The sequence below is a fragment of the Salmo salar genome, chromosome ssa13 (genome assembly GCF_905237065.1).
Source record: "Salmo salar chromosome ssa13, Ssal_v3.1, whole genome shotgun sequence".
NCBI classification, from domain to species: Eukaryota; Metazoa; Chordata; class Actinopteri; order Salmoniformes; family Salmonidae; genus Salmo; species Salmo salar.
Genome location: NC_059454.1, coordinates 83,476,333 through 83,501,078, shown reverse-complemented (window position 1 = coordinate 83,501,078; position 24,746 = coordinate 83,476,333). Strand labels below are relative to the sequence as shown.

General features: G+C 43.5%; 1 protein-coding gene across 1 annotated transcript; it reads right to left on the bottom strand.

Annotated features, from left to right (window-relative positions):
- Window positions 1-10,421: 10,421 nt before the first annotated feature.
- On the bottom strand, window positions 10,422-22,263 carry cchcr1 (coiled-coil alpha-helical rod protein 1). Its single transcript, XM_014137661.2, has 20 exons — window positions 22,050-22,263; window positions 21,291-21,582; window positions 21,016-21,183; window positions 20,727-20,844; window positions 19,073-19,267; window positions 18,787-18,950; window positions 18,572-18,686; window positions 18,235-18,336; window positions 17,929-18,072; window positions 17,663-17,773; window positions 17,111-17,217; window positions 16,733-16,845; window positions 16,508-16,580; window positions 16,205-16,329; window positions 15,005-15,193; window positions 14,697-14,798; window positions 14,387-14,538; window positions 13,719-13,866; window positions 11,160-11,257; window positions 10,422-10,684 (listed from the first exon to the last, which is right to left on the bottom strand). Exons 1-20 carry the CDS (start codon window positions 22,114-22,116, stop codon window positions 10,670-10,672), a joined length of 2,598 nt encoding a protein of 865 aa, XP_013993136.2. The 5' UTR covers window positions 22,117-22,263; the 3' UTR covers window positions 10,422-10,669.
- Between the last annotated feature and the right edge of the window lie 2,483 nt (window positions 22,264-24,746).

The following is a 24,746-nucleotide window of genomic DNA, read 5'->3' as shown; positions in this document are numbered from 1 at the left end:
GAAGGAGTTCCCACATATGCTGAGCACTTGTTGGCTGCCTGTCCTTCACTCTGCAGTCCAACTCATCCCAAACCATCTCAATTGGGTTGAGGTCAGGTGATTGTGGAGGCCAAGTCATCTGATGCAGCACTCCATCACTCTCCTTTCTTGGTCAAATAGCCCTTACACAGCCTGAAGGTGTGTTGGATAATTGTCCTGTTGAAAAACAAATGATAGTCCCACTAAGTGCAAACCAGATGGGATGGCGTTCACCTACTCTGCGTCTCACAAAGACACAGTGGTTGGAACCAAAGATCTCACATTTGGACTCATCAGACCAAAGGACAGATTTCCACCGGTCTAATGTCCATTCCTTGTTACTTGGTCAAGGCCAGTCTCCTCTTATTATTGGTGACTTTTAGTAGTGGTCTCTTTTCAGCAATTCGATCATGAAGGCCTGATTCACATTTTACATTTACATTTTAGTCATTTAGCAGACGCTCTTATCCAGAGCGACTTACAGTATCCTCTGAACAGGTGATGTTGAGATGTGTCTGTTACTTGAACTCTGTGAAGCATTTATTTGGGCTGCAATCTGATGTGCAGTTAACTCTAATGAACTTATCCTCTGCAGCAGAGGTAACTCTGGGTCTTCCTTTCCTGTGGCGGTCCTCATGAGAGCCAGTTTCATCATAGTGCTTGATGGTTTCAAAGTTCTTGAAATGTTCCATATTGACTGACCTTCATGTCTTAAAGTAATGATGGACTGTCGTTACTCTTTGCTTATTTGAGCTGTTCTTGTCATAATATGGACTTGGTCTTTTACCAAATAGGGCCATCTTCTGTATACCACCCCTCCTACCTGCGGGCGGCATGCAGCCAAGTGGTTAGAGTGTTGGCCCAGTAACCAAAAGTTTGCTAGATTGAATCCCCGAGCTGACAAGGTAAAAATCTGTTGTTCTGCCCCTCAACAAGGCAGTTAACCCACTGTTCCTAGGCTGTCATTGTAAATAAGAATTTGTTCTTAACTGACTTGCCTAGTTAAATAAAGGTTAAATAAAAAATACCTTGTCACAACACAACTGATTGGCACAAATTAACTTCTAACAAGGCACACCTGTTAATTGAAATGCATTCCAGGCTCCATTCTCATGAAGCTGGTTGAGAGAATACCAAGAGTGTGCAAAGCTGTAATCAAGGCAAAGGTTGGCTACTTTGAATAATCTCAAATATAAAATATATATTGATTTGTTTAACACTTTTTTGGTTACTACATGATTTCATATGTGTTATTTCATAGTTTTGATGTCTTCACTATTATTCTACAATGTAGAAAATAGTAAAAAATAAATAAAAGCCCTGGAATGAGTAGGTGTGTCCAAACTTTTGACCGGTTCTGTATATATACACACTGAAGAATATAAGAATATTGTCACGTCCTGACCAGTAAAGGGGTCTTTTGTCATGGTAGTATGGTCAGGGCGTGGCAGGGGGTGTTGTTTTTGTGTGTTTTGGGGTTGGTTTATTTAGAGGGGTTTTGTTCTAGTTTTCATTTTCTATGTTCGTTTTCTATGTGTGGCCGAGTATGGTTTCCAATCAGATGCAGGTTTCTTTCATTGTCTCTGATTGGAAGCCATACTTAGACAGCCCTTTTTTCCTTTGGGTTTGTGGGTGGTTGTTTTCTGTATAGCCGTGTGCCTTACGGAACTGTTTGGTCGTTTGTTTATTTTGTTTGAGTGTTCACTCTAAATAAAGAAAGAAGATGAGCACTATACCCGCTGCGCCTTGGTCTGTCCCTTACGACGCCTATGACAGAACCACCCACCAAAGAAGGACCAAGCAGCGGAAGAAGGAGCAGCAGGAGGAATGGACATGGGAGAAGATATTGGACGGCAAGGGATCCTGGACATGGGAGGAGATCCAGGAGGGATGGAATCGCCGTCCATGGGAAGAAGTGGAGGCACTAAGAGCAGAGCGGCGACGAGAGGAGGCTCTAAATGCACCTAAAGGCAAGACGGAGAGGCAGCCCCAGACATTTTTGAGGGGGGGCCACAAGAGGAGTTGGGCAGGGTCAGGATGGAGTCCTGAGACAACTTCCCGGGCTTATTATGAGGAGCAAGTGATGGAGCAGACACCGTATTTTGCGGTGACGCGCACTGTGTTGTCAGGGCGCATACAAAGGCCGGTGCGAACTGTGCCCGCACCCCGCAGTGATCGAGCGGAGTTGAGTATCCAGCCAGGGCGGGTTGTGCAGGCCGTGCGCTCCAGACCTCCAGTGCACCTTCAAGACCCAGTGGACCATGTGCCTGCTCTGCGCACTCTACCTCCAGTGCGCCACCATAGCCCAGTACGCCCTGTTCCTGCTCCCCGCACTAGCCTGAAGGTATGTGGTACTAGCCTGGCACCTCCTATGCCAGCCCCACGAAGCAGACCTCCAGTGCGCCACCATAGCCCAGTACGTCCTGTTCCTGCTCCCCGCACTAGCCTGAAGGTGTGTGTGACTAGCCTGGCACCTCCTATGCCAGCCCCACGAAGCAGACCTCCAGTGCGCCACCATAGCCCGGTAAGGCCGGTGCCTGCTGTGAGCACGCGGTCCGAAGTACGTCTCCCCAGTCCGGTAAGACCAGTTCCAGCACCCCGAAGGAAGCCTCTGATGGTCAATGGTCTGACGTCTCCAGCGACAATCTATGGCATGAAGCCTCCAGTGATGATCCATGGCCCGGAGCCTGTAGTGTTAATCCATGGCACGAAGCCTCCAGTGATGATCCATGGCCCGGAGCCCGTAGGGATGATCCAAGGCACGAAGCCTCCAGTGATGATCCATGGCCCGGAGCTTGTAGGGATGATCCATGGCACGAAGCCTCCAGTGATAACCCATAGACCGGAGCCTCCAGTGATGATCCATGGCACAAAGCCTCCAGTGATTATCCATGATTTGGAACCAGTAGTGATGACCCATGGCACGGAGCCTGCAGCGAAGGTCCCCAGTCTGGAACCTATAAAGACGCTCTTCAGCGCGGAGCCTCCAGCGACGTTCCTCAACCCGGGGCCTCCAGCGACGCCTCTCAGTCCGGAGTCTTCAGCGGTGGTCTGCAGCCCAGAGCCTTCAGCGTCGGACGGGGCCACAGTGTCTTCCGACCCCTCCTGTCTCAGCCTCCAATATTTATGCTGCAATAGTTTGTGTCGGGGGGCTAGGGTCAGTCTGTTATATCTGGAGTATTTATCCTGTCTTATCCGGTGTCCTGTGTGAATTTAATTATGGTCTCTCTAATTCTCTCTCTCTATTTCTCTCTTTCTTTCTTTCTTTCTTTCTTTCTTTCTTTCTTTCTTTCTTTCTTTCTTTCTTTCTTTCTTTCTTTCTTTCGGAGGACCTGAGTCCTAGGACCATGCCTCAGGACTACCTCACCTGATGACTCCTTGCTGTCCCCAGTCCACCTCGTCGTGCTGCTGCTCCAGTTTCAACAGTTCTGCCTGTGGTTATGGAACCCTGACCTGTTCACCGGACGTGCTACCTGTCCCAGACCTGCTGTTTTCAACTCTCTAGAGACGGCAGGAGAGTTAGAGATACTCTGAATGATCGGCTATGAAAAGCCAACAGACATTTACTCCTGAGGTGCTGACCTGTTGCACCCTCTACAACCACTGTGATTATTATTATTTGACCCTGCTGGTCATCTATGAATGTTTGAACATCTTGGCCATGTTCTGTTATAATCTTCACCCGGCACAGCCAGAAGAGGACTGGCCACCCCTCATAGCCTGTATGACGTGTATGACGAATAACTTTGATTTGATATGAATCAACGGTTTGTTACTTCCTGGCAGAAGGAAGGCACTGATTGTCCTCCGCACCATTTCACAGTATTTTTTAATAGAGGGGCAATTGGAAGGATGCAGTAATTGTCTTGAACAACATCAACTCCCTCTATAATTCATACAGCATCCTCTAATGGAAGAGAAACTACCACTACATGGTACAGTTCCATTTGACAGCAAGATATACTGGCAATTTAGCTCTAATTGCAGATGAATAGGAATATCTACAGTAGAACTACCACTGCAGTAGAACTACCACTGTGTCTTTTAAAGTAATGAGAATAGCTCAGAATATCACATACGTTGGAGAGCTATTTTATCCTGTACTAGCATGCTGGTAACTACAAGGAGCTAAGGTGCTGCAGCACAGATTAATATTAACGGTAATTTGATTCCAACATCTCTGTCTTCAGATGGAGAATATCCCACCGGCCAAGTGTCAGTGCTTAGAGAGTGGAGCAAATTAGCCTGGCAATTTTAATTAGCGATGCTCTGTTTCTAAAGCATCCCACCGTCTCTCTCTTCCTCTTGATGAGATATCCACTGTGCACATACTGTAGAAAACTGTAAAAGAAGAAAAACCGTGAGTCACAAAAGGAGGAGCTGTATACATGGGAGGGGTGGTAAAGGGTGTTCCCAATTTCCGGGTGAATCTAAGAACATTTTGGTGGGGTAATTAAACGGAGCAAGCTTCAAAAGACTCCTGATAAGAGGACGTACTGTAACCTTATAGCTGGGAGATAAACTAGGTCTGGTTGTACTGCTGCTTATTACAGCTCAGAGGTTACCAAGATCACGATTCAGTGTAGTGTTAAATGGCTATGTTTTGAACAGGATATACAGTACGTGTCAAAAGTATGAACACACCTATTCATTCAAGGGTTTTTCTTTATTTTTTACATGGTACAATAATAGTGAATACATCAAACTATGAAATAACACATACTGTATGGAATCATGCAGGAACCAAAAAAGTGTCAAACAAATCAAAATCCAGGCTGTATCTCATCCGGCCGTGATTGTTTGGGGTCACTTAGAAATGTCCTTGTTTTTGAAAGAAAATCACATTTTTTGTCCATTAAAATAACATCAAATTGATCAGAAATACAGTGTAGACATTGCTAATGTTGTAAATGTCTATTGTAGCTGTAAACAGCAGGATTTTTTATGGAATATCTACATAGGTGTACAGAGGTCCATTATCAGCAACCATCACTCCTGTGTTATGAAAAGTCAAGTGACATTTACCCCTGAGGTGCCTGTTGCACCCTCTACAACCACTGTGATTATTATTATTTGACCCTGCTGGTCATCTATGAACGTTTGAACATCTTTGCCATGTACTTTGATAATCTCCACCCGGCACAGCCAGAGGACTGGCTACCCCTCAGAGCCTGGTTCCTCTCTAGGTTTCTTCCTAGGTTCTGGTCTTTCTAGGGAGTTTTTCCTAGCCACCGTGCTTCTACGTCTGTATTGCTTGCTGTTTGGGATTTTAGGCTGGGTTTCTGTATAGCACTTTGTGACATCGGCTGATGTAAAAAGGGCTTTATAAATACATTTGATTGATTGGTTGATTGATTGTTCCAATGGCCCGTTGCTAATCCCAGTTTGTCATTTTAAAAGGCTAATTGATAATTAGAAAACCTTTTTGTAATTATGTTAGCACAGCTGAAAACTGTTCTGATTAAAGAAGCAATAAAACTGGCCTTCTTTAGACTAGTTGAGTATCTGGAGCATCAGCATTTGTGGGTTCGATTACAGGCTCAAAATGGCCATAAACAAATAACTTTCTTCTGAAACTCGTCAGCCTATTCTTGTTCTGAGAAATTAAGGCTATTCCATGTGAGAAATTGTCAAGAAACTGAAGATCTCGTACAACGCTGTGTATGGCTCTCTTCACAGAACAGAGCAAACTGGCTCGAACCAGAATAGAAAGAGGAGTGGAAGGTCCCGGTGCACAACTGAGCAAGAGGACAAGTACATTAGAGTGTCTAGTTTGAGAAACAGACGCCTCACAAGTCCTCAACTGGCAGCTTCGTTAAATAGTACCCACAAAACACCAGTCTCAACATCAACAGTGAAGAGGCGACTCCGGGATGCTGGCCTTCTAGGTAGAGTTGCAAAGAAAAAGCCATATCTCAGACTGGCCAATAAAAAGGAATAACACAGACACTGGACAGAGGAACTCAGAATGCTGACACCGACAGTGTCACCAGCAATGCACCCCCACACCATCACACCTCGTCCACCATGCTTCATGGTGGGGACCAAACACGCGGAAATCATCCATTCACCTACTCTGCGTCTCACAAAGACACGGCGGTTGGAACCAAAAATCTCAAATTTGGAGCCATTAGACCAAAGGTCAGATTTCCACCGGTCTAATGTCCATTGCTTGTGTTTCTTGGCCCAAGCAAGTCTCTTCTTATTATTGGTGTCCTTTAGTAGTGGTTTCTTTGCAGCAATTCAGTCATGAAGGCCTGATTCACACAGTCTCCTTTGAACAGTTGATGAACAGTTCATGTTGAGATGTGTCTGTTACTTGAGCTCTGTGATTAATTTATTTGGGCTGCATTTTCTGAGGCTGGTAACTCTAATGAACTTATCCTCTGCAGCAGAGGTAACTCTGGGTCTTCCTTTCCTGTGGCGGTCCTCATGAGAGCTAGTTTCATCATAGCGCTTGAAGGTTTTTGTGACTGCACTTGAATAAGCTTTCAAAGTTCTTGACATTTTCCAGATTGACTGACCTTCATGTCTTAAAGTAACGATGGACTGTCGTTTCTCAAAAAATGGCACAATACAACTGATTGGCTCAAATGCATGAATATGATTCCATATGTGTTATTTCATAGTTATGATGTCTTCACTATTATTCTACAATGATGAAAATAGTAAAAATAAAGAAAAACCCTGGAATGAGTAGGTGTGCCCAAACTGTTGACTGGTACTGTGCATGCGTGACTATCTAAATAACTATTTGTGAAAGAGAGGCATAGCTGAACAACTGATCGCGGTCAGTGAAACCAGAAATAAAACCTTTTTAAAGTATACATTATAACGTAATATTAAACTGTAGTGTAGCAGGATGTTTCTGCCAGATTGGAGTCTAATGATAAATTCAGTGAACTGATTCAACCCCCTTGGGGACTGCAGGTTCCTAGTTGACCTTCAGGACCTTTAGGTTGGCCGCCCTTGATGTTCTCTCAATCTGGGGCCCACATAGACTGACATGACAAGAATCATTTGGCTGAGGTCAACGTGACTTGACTGACAAGTCTGACAACACATAAAGGCCATGAGAACCAACCTCATTACTGCTTCTCTACCTACAGTGCTGTGTAGGCTACTGCAGACCTGGACCATTACTGCTTCTCTACCTACAGTGCTGTGTAGGCTACTGCAGACCTGGACCATTACTGCTTCTCTACCTACAGTGCTGTGTAGGCTACTGCAGACCTGGACCATTACTGCTTCTCTACCTACAGTGCTGTGTAGGCTACTGCAGACCTGGACCATTACTGCTTCTCTACCTACAGTGCTGTGTAGGCTACTGCAGACCTGGGTTATACATGTTTATCCATTTCAACTAACCTTGAATTCTGTCCTTGTAGAATTCTAAACTTATTAATAATAACTTATCCTTAATTTCCATTATTGGTATTGTGGAGCCTTGTTTGAAAATAAAGTACATAGCTGTACATTGTACTGTGTAAGTTTATTTCTTATCCATGCAAAAGTTAGAGTTCATTTTTAAGATAGGACAGTTCAGTACACTGCTGCCATTCCCTAAGGTAATGCCCCAGACTTACTGTATCTATAAATAGGGTTACTGGGCTGCATCCTCCCAGCCACACAGCTCCTTATGCATGCTGCTGTCCCCTTTAGCATGGCCTGCCACAGCACTGAGCCATCCACCATGTCCTGGTCCAGCATGGAGCGCTGGTGGTGGTGAGCACTGCACTGACTGACTGAATTACATCAGCCTTAGCTTCCGCCTCAGCTAGCTAAACCACCATGCCTGTTATGTCCTCAGGTCAGCCTGAACATCCTTGGCCAACACAGACTGAACAGTGTTTTCTAGAGTTATTATTAGAACTAGGGCCTGGAATCTTTCCTGGTCAGGTTATGTGGTAAATATAACACAAACTAACCAGCCTATTCCAAATATACAGATCAGTGTTGAAATTCTGCAGATGCCTGATGGCAATGCTTAATCAGAATCATGTTATATAAGTATATGATGAGTCATATGGTCCAAAGACAAGTTCGTTTTTGGTTTAAGATGTTTGTTTTCTCCATTTTCACTACATTTTATCATCTTCCTAACCACAAAACAGCACAGTGCCATAGCAGACACGGTTTCCCCACGGATCTGTCTGTACCTCCTCTCCAACACATCAACAGCTGCTCACAGGGAGGCTGCCCAGCATCATTAAGTAAGGAAGAGGACTGAGCCAAGGAGGTCAGCACCTTCCTGCTCGTCGGAATTTCTTATTTAACATATCATTAATTCTGAATTGCTAATAAAAAGGGCTGGGAGCTTATTGAAAGCTTTTTATCGCCTTGCTTATTTCATGTCGTCTAGCTCTATTCAATTATTCCTAAGTTAGCTACTACTATGATACCTTGCTACCATACCACACCATTCTTTGCGAAGCTGCTGAAATATACTGCTAAGTTTCAGCTGGTAGGTTATGTATTATAAAATCCATTTACCAGTTTGGTTATGAATAGAGAGACAATGTGGTGGCTTCTGTAGGTTTTTCATCAGAACCTTGTTATCACTGTGCTGACATGAAGATTGCACACTTGGCTATTTGTGGATAAGTGAAACATAGAGATAGAAGGGTTTTAAGTGCTGGTGGGCGAGTCTCCTCTCCTGCCTAAGTGCTGCATGTTATTGCTGTTTCACCAGGAGAAAGACTTCACTTTGCTCAGACAGGACATTGTATTAAGCCTAATAAAGTAATGGATTGCAATGGGAATTGTCACTTCTTCAGGGAAATGTGCAGTATGAACATGGTACAAGCTGTAGAAGCTGACGTAAAAGAAATGCATTTTAGAAGTAGTCGCTGACCTCGGTGCAAAATGCAAAATGCAGCACACTCCAACAGCCAATAGTAATAGGGGGTTTCTGTGTCTTGGTTTGTTAGTGTGAATTTGTGTCAGTGCTTCTATAGTGTTATAACAAATCAAGACATTATGCAACGAACCAAACTAAGCCCACTGAAAGATACACATGACGTCATCTGCAGTGTCAGTCATCGTTATTGGAAAGCAATGCCCTCTGCTGGTTGAAAATGTTTCTGCAGGTGGTAATGTGCATGTGAAATACAAGAGTAGAATCTAGAGTACTTGTGTTTATCAATTACATTTGCGATTAAACTATACTATAGATCAGTACATAGAGTTTAGTGTTAGTATTTGCCTCCATCCAAAGAAAAGGATTGGCATCCCACTAAATTAGATGGATTGAGTAGTCCTCCAGAGATATAGGCCTAATCAGACAATCCCACATTGATCATGCCAGAAATGTTCATCATTATAGTGCTAACATGTAGAGAAAGAGAACATTCATGTCAACCTGTGTATGAACACGACATCACCAATACATGAATCAAAGTCATTTGTGTCAGTGAGCCGAAGTTAAACATACTCTGTGATAACAGTAACCTGACAGAGAGGACATTGGAATGGAAAATGGCACCCCTAACTGCATAGGATAAACGTCACGTCAGGGGTCCTCTCTGCACCAAACGATACAATGCCTTAGAGCTGCTGGGGTCTGATGAGGACACTGATGAGGACACTGCTGGGGACAGATAAAGCAGACATCCATCAGATGGTCCTGCTGCTGCTTCACAGCCTTCTGGGAAACAAATCACCCTGCATCATGCACTCTCACGTGCACGGCCAGCACATTCACAATCTCAGTCTGCCTTTACACTAGCATCTAGCACGTCGCCCACTTACAGCTAGTCAATACTGTACAGATAGCTTGGTTATCTTAGCCCTTCCCAACACCAGGATTTGTATTGTACCTCTGATGGATATGCCTGATTGAGTTTGTTGTTGGCATGGAGAGCCTCAGTCCCAATTAGTGCTGCATAAATTGCATGAAACTGTAATGGTGTTCTGTAAAAGGAAAAACAACAAGAGGCTGATGGCAAGGGACACAAACAGGAACCAGGGCTACACTTAAATTCATTTCAATTAATTTATCATTAGTATAGCTAATCATAATCATGAATGCTTATATATACACATGTGTATTTTTCTCTGCTGCAGTCCAGGTTGTTTTTCTGGAGCCAATTGATCACTCCAGCTAGTGCTTGATAATGGAAATATATATCACTAAAACATAAAAAGAGGACATACTTTCACAACACTAAATATAGCGACTAAATTGAACATCTCTTCCAGTTAGGCCTGACTTCCACTTATAGTCATAATCAGGCGATGACAGCTTCTGATAGACCGTGAATCACCAGGTCACTTTAAGTAAGAGCCATCTGAGTTTTCACATACTGTCACGATCTCTCCATTCCTTAATGGAGGACAGGCGATCCAAATTTTCATGAAACGCGTTCTAAGTTCCATCAAAAAAGCACTTCCCAGACACAACGAAAGTTTTAAATATCAACATAATTTATTACATCACAAACAAATACACAACTTTGTCAAAGATGGTGATCCATGTCTTCATAAACACAACCATTAGCAAGACTATAGAAACATCAGCAGAGGTCAATCTCACGTCTCCAGGGCTACAGTTCAGGGCACTCAGGGTCACAACAAGCATGTTTTTTAGTCTTCTCCAGCGGAAGGCAGCACACTGTTTTGAACGAAGCTATCCATTCATTTGATTTTCCTGTCACGCTGTGAGGCCCTGGGAGAAAGCACATTGACTTATTGATTAGACTGGGAGAACAGGCCACACACTCACCTACCTTATATGAACTCATCACAGTCAGTGAGCTTCTCCTCCGGCCGGAGCCTGTCAGCCAAAAGTCAATTAACATTAAGTAGATCCATGAAATCTTCAAAAATCCAATGCATTTTCAAACTGGGAACATTGCCGTTGTGTCGACAGTGCCATTTTATAGACATTAAGAAAGCACTAAATAATCCACCCACATAATACCATCAACATGGAGTCTGAGTTACATGTACGTAATGAAATGTCAATTAGTCATGAAGAGTGTATAAAAAAAAACTAAGATTTGAGACTTGAAAAGTTCAAATCTCAAAACAGAAATGGATCGCAATTTAAAAAAAGAAACATGCAGAAAAAAAAAGTTCCTAGTACTTATTGCGGACCGTCACTTTAGTGAGTCGTCCCCTCTGGTTCTGGAATACCGTACCCTGTCCCCATGTCCTTCCTCTTCTGCATCGTCTTCTGAGCTGTGGACCACTGCAGCACTCAGAGTCCGAAGGTCCCCAAGCACTGACAGTAGCGAGTCTAACAGGGAACACACAGAACAGTTCACTGGTTACTACTGTGTGTCTGTAGACATGTTAACTGTAGTCCAATAACAGTTTCAGTCTATGTTTTATACATTTGCTATAAACATGTTATAGATAATAGTATACTGAAGGACACCTGCTCTTTCCATGACAGACTATGATCCCTTATTGATGTCACTTATTAAATCCACTTCAAATCAGTGTAGACGAAGGGGAGGAGACAGGTTCAAGAAGGATTTTTAAGCCATGAGACATAGATTGTACAGTACCAGTCAAAAGTTTGGACACACCTACACATTCCAGGGGTTCTTTATTTTTACTATTTTTTACTCTGTAGAATAACAGTGAAGACATCAAAACCATGCCGTAGCACATATGGAATTATGTAGTAACCAAAAAAAAGTGTTAAACAAATCCAAATATATTTGATATAAAATTCTTCAAAGTAGCCACCCTTTGCCTTGATGACAGCTTTGCACACTATTGGCATTCTCTCAACCAGCTTCATGAGGTAGTCAGCTGGAATGCATTTCAATTAACAGGTGTGGCTTGCTAAAAGTTAATTTGTGGAATTTCTTTCCTTCTTAATGAGTTTGAGCCAATCAGTTGTGTTGTGACAAGGTAGGGGTGGTATACAGAAGATGGCCTTTACCAAATAGGGCTAAGTCCATATTATGCCAAGAACCATTCAAATAAGCAAAGAGAAAAGACAGTCCATCATTACTTTAAGACATGAAGGTCAGTCAACATGGAACATTTCATGTGCAGTCGCAAAAACCATGAAGCGGTATGATGAAACTGGCTCTCATGAGGACCGCCACAAGAAAGGAAGACCCAGAGTTACCTCTGCTGCAGAGGATAAGTTCATTAGAGTTAGTTGGGCTGCAATCAGATTGCATAGCCTGGTTCCTCTCTAGGTTTCTTCCTAGGTTCTGGCCTTTCTAGGGAGTTTTTCCTAGCCACCGTGCTTCTACACCTGCATTGCTTGCTGTTTGGGGTTTAAGGGTGGGTTTCTGTACAGCACTTTGTGACATCAGCTGATGTAAGAAGGGCTTTATAAATACATTTGATTGATTGATTGATTGATTGAAAAGCAGCCAACAAGTGCTCAGCATATGTGGGAACTCCTTCAAGACTGTTGGAAAAGCATTCACCATGAAGCTGGTTGAGAGAATGCCAAGAGTGCAAAGCTGTCATCAAGGCAAAGGGTGGCTACTTTGAAGAATCTAAAATATATTTTTATTTGTTTAACACAACTTTGGTTACCGTAAATTCCGGACTATGAGCCGCCACCTTTTTCCCACGCTTTCAACCTTGCGGCTTAAACAATGACACGGCTAATATATGGATTTTTCCCGCTTTCAAAATGTTTTTGTTCTTCAAAAAAACACATTCTGTGACGTGCTCAGTTTTTTGCCGGCATGAAGCTTTCATTAGACCAATGAAATTGCCGAACGGGTTAAGGTCACAAACAGTGACGAGAGCGACAATGAAAACGATCCAATATCGGATGAAGCAATTCTGAGGCTATTCAACTCAGACACCGAAGGAATGACTTCAGTGGTTTCAGTGCACAGGAGGAGGAAGATAGTGACCAATGACTTTCTTGGTAGGCTACTGTTTACTGCTAATTTTTATTTTTTGTTACAAGCCGTGTTTCGTTAAAGCCTATTTATTTTTGTTACAAGCCGTGCTTCGTTAAAGCCTATTTATTTTTGTTACAAGCCGTGTTTCGTTAAAGTCTGTGTAAAGTTCATTTGTTTCAATGTACCGGTAGGCACCTGCGGCTTATAAACATGTGCGGCTTATTTATGTTCAAAATAATGATTTTAAAAAAATTCTGTGGGTGCGGCTTATATTCAGGTGCGCTCAATAGTCCGGAAATTACGGTACTACGATTCCATGTGTTATTTCATAGTTTTGATGTCTTCACTAATATTCTACAATGTAGAAAATAGTAAAAAAACTAAAAACACTTGAATGAGTAGGTGTCCAAACTTGACTGGTACTGTATGTGTGTGCCATTCAGATGGTGAATGGGCAAGAAAAACGATTTCAGAGCCTTTAAGTGGGGTATGGCAGTAGGTGCCAGGTGCACCGGTTTGTGTCAAGAACTGCAACGTTGCTGTTTTTTTTAACGCTCAACAGTTTCCTGTGTGTATCAAGAATGGTCCACCACCCAAAGGCCATCCAGCCAATTTGACACAACTGTGGGGAGCATTGGAATCATGGGCCAGCATCCCTGTGGAACACTTTCGACACCTTGTAGCGTCCATTCCCTGATGAATTGAGGCTGTTCTGAGGGCAAAAGGGGTGGGTGCAACTCAATATTAGGAAGGTGTTCCTAATTTTTGGTATAGTCAGTGTATAAAGTGTTATATATACGCACACACTTGTATTAGATTATAATACAAGTAAGTGACAATGTGACAACATGGTGTGTAGGTGGAAGTTACCTCTGGTCTGTGGCTGGTCTTTGGCTCTCAGAGTGTTGCTCTTCCTTGAGGGTCTCTGCTGCTGCTCCTTCAAGGCCACAGAAGTCTGCAGGGCTGTGGTCCGAGCTGCCTTATACTCACTCATCAGACCCCTCTCACGTACAGTCGCCTGTGGGAGGCAAAATATACAAATACTGAAAATGGATCTGTGTAAGAAAGTGTCTTGATAGTTGTCAGTTTCACAATTTTTTAAAACTTTCTCAACATGGTAAACAATAAGTCTCGCAGAGGCCATCCTTCCAAAACTCGTCTTGTTGACTGTTGATGGAGGCGCTGGCATTCAACGCTCACATTTGATTGCTCTGAGTAGAAATGACATTCCCTGTTAGGAGAGGCATTTTTTTGTTTGTCATTTTCATTTTTTTCTACCATGTCGGACAAAGTTTAAGTAGCCTATGTAGCATTGTTTTTTTGTATCTTATGTCAGCTTGCTTTTTGGAAGTCAGAAATGTTTCTGTTCAGAGCTTGAACCATGTGAAATACTAGTTTCCATCTAGACTAACCCCTTTTTAGCGTCTTTCTGACGACAAGTTCACCAGGCTTTCAGAACGTACAATACGTGAACGAAGCCTGAGGTCCGTGGCTAACTTACAATAAACCAAGACATGGGAAAAAAACAATGAACTCACCAAAAGTAGGTTTCTGTCCTTGTCCTTTTCTTGCAGTAGTTTCTGTAGATCCAGGATTTCTCTCTTGGTGTGTTCACTCTGAAGGCATTGTGCTTCTCTCTCCTGCTCCCTCTCTCTCTCTGCCTGTCTCTCAAACTGACGCAGGGCCACCACTTTAACAGACAGGAGTCCTATCAGTCTTAACCATATATATTTACACTACAGTACATTTCTGTAGATGCATATATGAATCCTCTGAACTCTACATGACCCTTTCACATGCTTGTGTTGAGATGGCCATTATGTGATGAATGAGTCATGTGTACGCTACCTGCTTTGGTGTGTTCTCTTCTGGCCGTGTTGAGTTGAGATTCCATCACTCTAAGCTGCTGAGCACAGTGATCCTCTGTCTCAGACACTCTCTCTCGCAGGGCTGATGGGACACAGTCAAACAGAACATTTTGTGACATGTCAACAATTCGGTCACATCGATTTCAAGAGAAATTGAAATTTGATGAATAGATCAACAAATCCTTGCAGAACACAAGATATTTTAAATTCAGACAGTAAACTTAATTGACTGAATTACAATGGAATCCTGGCACTGTACACTTCAGTCCGCCCTGATTCCTCTCTAACCTCTGTCACTGGCCTCCTGTTGGCTGATCAGCTGTGCATGGAGCTGCTCTAGGTTGAGGTTGCTCTCCTCTAGCTGTGTGTGGGCCTCCTGCAGCCTCTGCTGGGCCTCCTCTCTGGCTGCCTGGGCCTCCTGGGCTTCCCCCCTGCTTCGCTCTGCAGCCTGCCTCAGCTGCCTCACCTCACTATCAACTGGAGAGGGGGAACACAGATGGTGTACTGCACGGGTGTCAAACTCATTTGCCCAGGAGGTCGCATTCAGTCTTCAACAAGGTCCAAAGGGCCGCACGGAAAATTGGTTATTTTTCCTCACTGTAGAAATTGCCAAATATAGGCCTCGATCCATAATTGGGGGAATTTTCGATGCTCCCGGTCTCTATCTTTCATTACGGTAATTATTAGCGAGCTGGACACAGTCAATGAACCGTATGAATGTAGGTTCATTATCATTACTACACTGTTCTCATTTGGTTTTGGTTATTTTAAAAAGTAGATTGACTTTGCTCCCCCCGCGGGCCGGATTCAAACCACCCGCGGTCCGGCTTGAACCACCTAGCAAGCCGTATGCTTGACACCCCTGGTGTACTGTATTCTGAGTATTTCTACTACCACATAGTCAGGATATACAAGAGGAGGAAGGCCCTAAAAATGGTCCAAGACTCCAGTCACCCTAGTCATAGACTGTTTCTCTGCTACCGCATGGCAAGCGGTACCGGAGCGCCAAGTCTAGGTCGAAACAGCTTCTACCCCACAAGCCATAAGACTCCTGAATCAAAAGGCTACCCAGACTATTTGCATTACCCTCCCATTTATACGCTGCTGCTACTCTATGTTTATTATCTCTGCAGTCACTTTAACTCTACCTACATGTACATATTACCTCAGTTACCTCGACTAACCTGTGCCCCGCACAATGACTCTGTACTGATACCCCCTGTATATAGCCTCGCCACTGTTATTTTACTGCTGCTCTTTAATTATATTGTATTTTTAACTTAACACTTATTTTTCTTAAAACTGCATTGTTGGTTAAGGACTTGTAAGTAGGAATTTCACTATAAGGTCTAAACCTGTTGTATTCGGCAAATATGACAAATAAAATTTGATTTGATGGTGCATGCAAATCTACTGTAGGTACAGATACAGGGTACAAGGAATTCATGCAAGTCTGAATCTCTCTGAACAGATGACTAAACAGCGTACACTGTTCACGGACATCAGCCAGGGCACTCTCAATGAGCTCAGGGGTTCTCTTGAGCTCCTGCCTGAGCTTGTCGCTCTCCTCACACGCCGAGGCCAGCTCTGCCTGGAGCTCTGTGACAGCGGCACTGTGAATAGAGAAAGAGGACAGCACAACTAGTGAGGCAATGGGAGATGTAGTGGTAGAGACAAACTGAGGCAACAGTCTACAAGTCAAGGCCTTTTCCTGATTAATAACTGGCCATTGCCAGCTCAGGTTCAGGGAGACCCAGGGCCAAGGTGGTCCAGTGTGGTCAGTTATCATACCGCTCAGAGACCGGGTTGGCTGCTTTAGTGGCCTGCTGCACTCTCCGTAGGGCCTCCTTCCTCATCATTAGACCTGCGAGACAAAAGTACAGTGAATATGTGGTCAAACTGATCCAGAATAAAACAGTGAAAAGAATTATCTAGGGGCACATGCAATTTAAACTCACTGTTGTAAGATTTCCTGTAGTTAAGCAGGGAGAAATAATTTCAGATCTATAGACAGACCTTGAATTGTGTCCACTCTTCTTTTGGCAAAGGTCAGCCTCTGGCCAAAGCTGTTCAGACGTGTTTGGACGGTCTCCACCTCTGACATCTTAGCCTCAAACGCCTGACTGAATCTGTAGAAAGAAGAACTGGTACTATAACAAAAGATTTGACATCAAATGAGGATTGTAGGATCGAGTAGTACACAAATTCACCCTGTGTCATTGGACATTTTACAACAGATGGTATGAGTGATATGGACTGTGAAAGCTGGGAAAGTCTAGAAAAGATTAGGTGCCCAATGTACAAAATTACAGTTAGTACAACTTAAATATCTCAGGCGAAGCTTGACTTGTATAGTGGTTGTCAAGTGGACCTGTCTATCTGTCAGCTCTTTACCGCTGGGCATCCTCTGTCATGGTCCTCAGTCCAGCCTCTGCCTCCTGACTCCAGCTCTTCAGCTCTGTGTTCTCCCTCTTAGTTGTATCCACGTCCTGCTCCATGGCCTGACAGGACCAGACAAACATAAAAACCGATCTGCCACAAGACAACTACTAGGGTCTCCTTTCTGATGAGGTCATAGTGACCTTTTGATTACATACAGTTAAATGTCAAACTTCTGAAAAAAGTTGAATGTCATCTCACACTGACTTCAGGGTTCAATCGTGTCTTTTGAGAATTGTTTGAGAGTATTTAATCTGGAAATTGTAATCATTGTTATACATTTTTTTAAAGGAAGCATTTTTTGTATTCTCTTAATACTGATGGGAGGTGCGTAAGAGGTTTTACATGAGAAGTGGCGCCCTCTGCTGTACTAACACGACAATGGTAATTGGCAACTCCCCCTGGCAACAGCAGATGCATCATGTCTCAACAAAATGGAGGAAAGCCATCCTATGAAGAGATGCATTGAGATACTCCCACAGAGGCTGTCCCCCTGCTCCTCCTCACCTCCCTAGCCACCCTCTCCAGCTCCAGCTCAGCTGTTCTGTCCTGCAGGCTGTGCTGGAACACACTGGACTGGTACTTCTCCTTCTTCACCTCCTGCTCCAGAGATGAGATCTGAAGCAACAGGACACACAATAGACTCATGGATGTTTTCTGCACGTTTCGAATATGTCCCTTATCATGAATCACAATTTGCCTATTTTACACTGAACATTATTTCAGTGGTTGGAGTTCGTCAAGTTAAGTCATAAGCCTCCTAAATCACATACGGTTGAGAGAAGTGTATCCTTTTCTCCCCTCAGTTCGATATCCTTTGAGCGAAGCTGGACCAACAACATGAAGACCTTCTCTCTCCAGCAACGCAGAACCCGAGTGGCTTTGGGCCCAGCTTTCAGGAGAGGGTCTGACAGAGTCTGTGAACGTGACAAAGCCTTTACTTAACCCACAAACCACTCAGATATAGTCACCCTCACATGGAGGAATGGATATTAATCAAGTATCTGAAAGAAATAAGAGGATTCTGCATCAGCTATAGGGCTGTGAACACACAAGCATGGTTCAAACACCTTCCCTACCATCTCCTCCTCTTGTAGGGCCAATATGTCGTTCACAGAGTTGAGTCTGACCGTCAGAAGCTCTGTTGTCACTTGCAGAGCCTCCTTCTCCCTATTCAGTGTCTATAGAGGAATTCAGATTAGAATATTGACTACTTATTACATAGTAATATGAAAATATGCTCATACCACACAGATTAAATGAGGCAAGATTCACCTTGTTCTACAGGCAAGACTTTGCTGGAAGAACAATCAATTTCTCTGCTTGGTTAAGCACCAACTGTCTTTTTCCTTGTGTGTTTCCTTAGAGCACACAAGTAACTTGATCTAAATCAATGTCATCAATGAATCTCCCCACCTGAATGGTTTCAGTTAGTTTCTCTTCCAACCCCCTCTCAGGGGTAAGTTGTCCAATGTAGTTTCTAAGACTCTGCAACGTTGCTGACTGGGTCTCAAAAGCAGTGCCCATTTGGCTGAAAAAATAAGAACCCAAAAATGAGATACTATCCATTTATTCATCCATTGAACAAAGCAGTATATTTACAAAGCTTTGGGATCAAATATAACATCTACCTTAGTTGTTCTTTCAGTCCATCTCTCTCTGCAGACAGTTCCAGTAGACAGCACTTCAGATGAGTCACCTCCTGTGACAGGTGACATAACCTCTCCTGCACCTCAGAGCTCATCTGTTTGACTGTGGACAATTCAGTGTCATGGGTGGCAGTCAACTGCTGCAACTAGAGGGAACAAATAAAGAGATCCACAATAAAACTTACATCTGTAAAAAATGAATTATTTGCGACATGTTTGTTAAATTGTTCAGAAAGAAATTCAAACAATCTGAAAAAAACATTCTTACCTGTGTTTCATGTCTCCTGTGGGATTCCTCCAGTTGCTTATTTAGTTTCTGCAACTCCTGCTTGGCCTCCTCCCCAGCCTGCAGCCTGGCTGTATCAGCCTGCCTGGTCAGCCTGTGGGTTTCCTGTCTGCTCCTCTCCACCTCCCTCCTCAGCCTCTCAGCCTCCTCCCCAGACTTCCTCTCCAGCATCTCCAGCTGCACACCACAGAGAGCAGGCATTGTCCAATACAAGGTCAATGTAGTAAATAAAGAAGAGGTTTGAGTGGAAGCCTGGGAGCAGGGAATTGATTTAAACCAATAACTGTTTTGAAGCAGTGATTCAAAATTACAGTCCTTGGGGGCTGCAAGCATACCTGACTTGGCTTCTATACCATTTCTTGGACCATCAATATTCAATGTATTCGGAAAGTATTCAGACCCCTTCCCTTTTTCCACATTTTGATACATTACAGCCTTATTCTAAATTTGATTCAATTTTTCTTCATCAATCTACACACAATACCCCATAATGACAAGGCGAAAAAAGGTTTTTAGACATTTTTGCAAATGTATTAAAAAAATTACAACAATAATAAATTATTTACATTCAGACTCTTTGCTATGAGAATTGAAATTGAGCTCAGGTGCATCCTGTTTCCATTGATCATCCTTGAGATGTTTCTACAACTTGATTGGAGTCCACCTGTGGTAAATTCAATTGATTGGACATTTTTGGAAAGGCACACACCTGTCTATATAAGGTCCAACAGTTGACAGTGCAAGTCAGAGAAAAAAACTATTCATGAGGTCGAAGGAATTGTCCGTAGAGCTCAGAGACAGGATTGTGTCGAGGCACAGATCTGGGGAAGGGTACCAAAACATTTCTGCAGCATTGACGGTCCCCAAGAATACATTGGCCTCCATTATTCTTCAAATGGAAGAAGTTTGGAACCACCAAGACTCTTCCTAGTGCTAGACACCCGGCCAAACTGATGAATCGGGGGAGACGGGCCTTGGTCAGGGAGGTGACCAAGAACTCGATGGTCACTCTGACAGAGCTCCTCTGTGGAGATGGAAGAACCTTCCAGAAGGACAACCATTTCTGCAGCACTCCACTAATCAGGCCTTTATGGCAGAGCGGCTAGACGGAAGCCACTCCTCAGTAAAAGGCATCACCGGAGAGACCCTGAAAATAGCTGTGCAGCGATGCTCCCCATCCAACCTGACAGAGCTTGAGAGGATCTGCAGAGAAGAATGGGAGAAACTCCCCAAATACAGTTGTGGCAAGCTTGTAGTGTCATACCCAAGAAGAATCTAGGCTGTAATTGCTGCCAAAGGTGCTTCAACAAAGTACTGTGTGAAGGGTCTGAATACTTATGTAAATGTCATATCTAAAAACCAGTTTTTGCTTTGTCATTATGGGGTATTGTGTGTAGATTCATGAGGAAAAAAATATTGAACTAATTTTAGAATAAGGCTGTAACGTAACAAAACGTGGAAAAAGTCAAGGGGTCTGAATACTTTCCGAATGCACTGTATAGTTTTGCAATCATGCCACAGCTGCTGCAAGCTAGATGCAAATAACTGAACTTTCCCTTAGTTACTACCACACATAAAAGAGGTGAGCTGGGATGACAACCTACACAAATGTAGAGTTCTTGTGAATAACTGTTACCTGGGTGCTGAGTCTCTCTTTGTCCTCTCTCTTTTGGACCAGCTCCACACTGACTTGGCTGAGCTCAGTCTTAGTCTTATATAACTCCTCCCGCATCACCTCCATTTCATGACTCTGCCTGCAATACGGAGAGGGAAGGGAATATCACTTTTTTTTTTTTAAGTCAGTCTACTTAGAATAGAAGCAGGATACAGATTTCTCCATAAAATGTGAATTATTGAATGAGGAATGTAAGATCTAGGCTACTAATATGCCATAATGACAAGTTAGTGTCTATACAGTACAATACCTGTTCAGAGAAGTTTCTTTGTCCCTCATCTCCTCTCTCTGTTTCCCTGCAACTTCCTTCAGTGCTTCTACCTGGCCTTTCAGCCTCTCTGACTCTGCCCGGAAACGCTCTGTGTCCAGTCTCCATTCTGTCTCCCACCTGGAGGCCTGCTCACCTCTCACTCCAGACCTGTGTGTGGGGGGTGGGAGGAGCAGGTCAGGTGTTATGTTAATAGACATGAGTGAGAAGTGAATGAAGTGGATTTCATCAGCAAGGCGTATAGGGCAGCACCTGACCTCGCTATGGAGTGGGCAGAATCCTCTGTTGACTTCGTTCCTCTGGAGCGGTCTCCCTGTAACATCAGAATCCTCTGGTTTTCTCTGTGTAGTTCTAGAATTTCCTGTTTGGCCTGAGCCATGGTGAGCCATGGGTTGGCAGGGCCAGAGTCCGATGGGGGTGTTGTGGCATGGGTGACCCATTTTATTGGTGTTGTTCCTTGTCCCGTTACAGTCCCTGGTACTATGATGGAGGCAGACTGGGTGCTTGCGGTGAAATGGGATGGGGGCATCAGGGTCCTCTGACTACCCTCTGAAAAACAATATGCAGTATTCAGTATGTGAGAATTAACTTGCAACAAGCATGTGACAGTACACCTGCGAGTAAGGATGCTGTCCCAAATATAGAAATAGAATGAATAGAATGGACATCCCCATTCAAGTCAATGGTGGCATAATGGGTGGACTGGCGGCCATTGCGACTGTACCCATGGAGGAAGTAAAAACAGCAAGTGTACCCATCAATATAAATTAAATTGTATTTGTCAAATGTTCCATATGGTCCCAATGCCATCCAAGAGGACAGGTTCGGCGCATACGCGACTAGGTACGTTTGGTGCAACAAGACACAACTTATGCTGCTGTATAACTTCGAAAATTCTATAACTTAAGTAATTAGTTAGCAATGCTAAAAAAGTGCTAGGTAACGTTAGGTGCAGCTGGCGTTAGCTTCCGGGTAGCTAGCCAACTAACTTAGCTAGCTAGCTTTTTAGGACTTACTTGAGACACTTGATGCCACAAAATCGGACGGGGCATTCAACTTCTCATCCTCATTGCATCTTTCCATCAGAGAATCATAAAATGACCACTGTTCTAAAACAAGTTACAAAACAGTACACTTTTTATTGTGCGCGGGATCATTTTGAACAACACTTTCACGGCGATGCGTCGCTGCAACGACTCTTCCTGTTTACGTAGTTACGTATATGGGGTAGTTGCGTGGGCGTTGCATTCTCAATCGTTTTGGTAAACGGGAATAGATTTTTTTTTTAAAACATTGATGTATATCGATCAAATCAAGTCAAATTGTATTTGTCACATGCGCCGGATACAACAGGTGAAGACGTTACAGTGAAATACTTACTTACAAGCCCTTAACAAACAATGCAGTTTTAAGAAAATACCCCAAAAAGTAAGGGATAAGAATAACAAATAATTAAATAGCAGAAGTAAAATAACAATAGCGGGGCTATATACAGGGGGTACCGGTACAGAGTCAATGTGCGGGGGCACCGGTGTCGAGGTAATTGAGGTAATATGTACATGTAGGTAGAATTATTAAAGTGACTATGCATAGATAATAGAGTACCAGCAGTGTAGGGGGGGGCAAATAGTCTGGGTAGCATTTGATTAGATGTTCAGGAGTCTTATGGCTTGGGGGTAGAAGCTGTTTAGAAGCCTCTTGGACCTAGACTTGGCGCTGCGGTACTGCTTGTCGTGTGGTAGCAGAGAGAACAGTCTATGACTAGGGTGGCAGGAGTCTTTGACAATTTTTTAGGGCCTGACACCGCCTGGTATAGAGGTCCTGAATGGCAGGAAGCTTGGCCCCGGTGATGTACTGGGCCGTACGCACTACCCTCTGTCGTGCATTGCGTCGGCGGCCGAGCAGTTGCCATACCAGGCAGTGATGCAACCGGTCAGGATGCTCTCGATGGTGCAGCTGTAAAACCTTTTGAGGATCTGAGGAACCATGCCAAATATTTTCAGTCTCCTGAGGGGGAATACAGTAGGTTTTGTCATGCCCTCTTCACGACTGTCTTGGTGTGCTTGGACCATGTTAGTTTGTTGGTGATGTGGACGCCAAGGAACTTGAAGCTCTCAACCTGCTCCACTACAGCCCCGTCAATGAGAATGGGGGCGTGCTTGATCCTCTTTTTTCCTAAGAACTGATGTGTGCACAACAATGGGGCAAAACAGCAAGGGGTTGGCTTTGATTGTTGACAACATGCAAAATATATTTCGTCTACAATGTTTATTGAAAACATAAATTTGCTCAATGAGCACTTGTTTCCTCTCAAATACATCCTTACACTTGTTGGTTAGTGAATTTTTGCCATATTAGCATTGCCATGAAATCAGTCAAAAAAAGACATGGTATCAAGAACAAGATAAAACGAGCCATTTACGATTCCCCACATGGAGTTTCTTGTTATTCTTGCTAGCAATCTGGCCGTCCAGAATCACAACAACACGCTGACTTCTGCCCCATGGAAGCGCACATACTGTATAATCACAGATAGAACAATGAGACAGATATTTCACTGGATGTATAAATGTGAAGCATCCGCTTGGCGTTCCCACTCACTACAAGCCCACTGTCGAGCAGTGGGAGAGCATGGAACGAGATGGATTTTGGCCGACATTCTGCAAATGTTCTAATCGACGAAACATTTGATCTCAATACCGTTTTCTGTTCCCAAAACTACAATCTGTTCCGAAAAGAGTGGACTAAGTTTTGTAGACTTTGCCATTTGCAAAGGTTTTCAAAAATCGCGTTGTTTAGAAGGTGCGTTCAGGCGAATGGAGTTATTGCATACGCTCAATTCACAAAGTAGGCGTTAGCTAACGGAATGCAGATGATGCTCGGGCTTGTCTCTGCCCACCTCCTTGCTTGTTCTGCCCACTATGACTAATTTGTTCCCATTGGAAACGACATGCTGTGGTCTATCTTGGTTTAGTTCTAAAAAAATATTTGGTTTAATTTTCGTGATTTTGTCAGCTAACACATCTATAGAGAATGATAGTGGCATCTAGTGGCCAAAAGGCCATATTAGCATGGGCAGCGCCATTGAAGGCTTTCAACATTTTAATGTAGTCAACTAGGTGGGACTTACAACTTCATTGGCTGATCCAGCTCTTAGTGACCCTGTTGGAGTCATGTCCAACCGGATCATCAGGAGGGATTAGCCAATCGTGAAGAAGAAAATTGACCACTTCAAAATAGAGAGAGCCTCATTGGCGCTGCCCGTGCTGTCACAGACGCTATAATGGCACAGATACAAGATGAGTCCTCTATCATTATGGGGTACTTTAACAACAAAATGGTGAAGGCGTATACCGGTCAATAAAAATATGAATGACAAGTAAAGAGCTGATTGGCCTGCTCAGACAGTGAGCCAATTAAAAGTCTCAGTAAAAAACATGAAGTCATCCTCTATGAGGAAATAGCAATTATTTTTTAAACGGTTTGATGTGGGGCTTTGGAAGCATTTCTTTCTCTAATTTGTACTTTGGTCACAAATATAAGTATAGGACCAATCAACAACATTATTTGGGTACGCGTTAACAGATTATGAGTTTTTTAAAGTGAGATTTTCACTGGACAGTTACTTTAAAACATCGTTTCCCACTGAAGTTGCCCACGATGGCTGTGATATTTAAACTTACCACAAGGGAGCGCTGTCCAACGCAGCATCA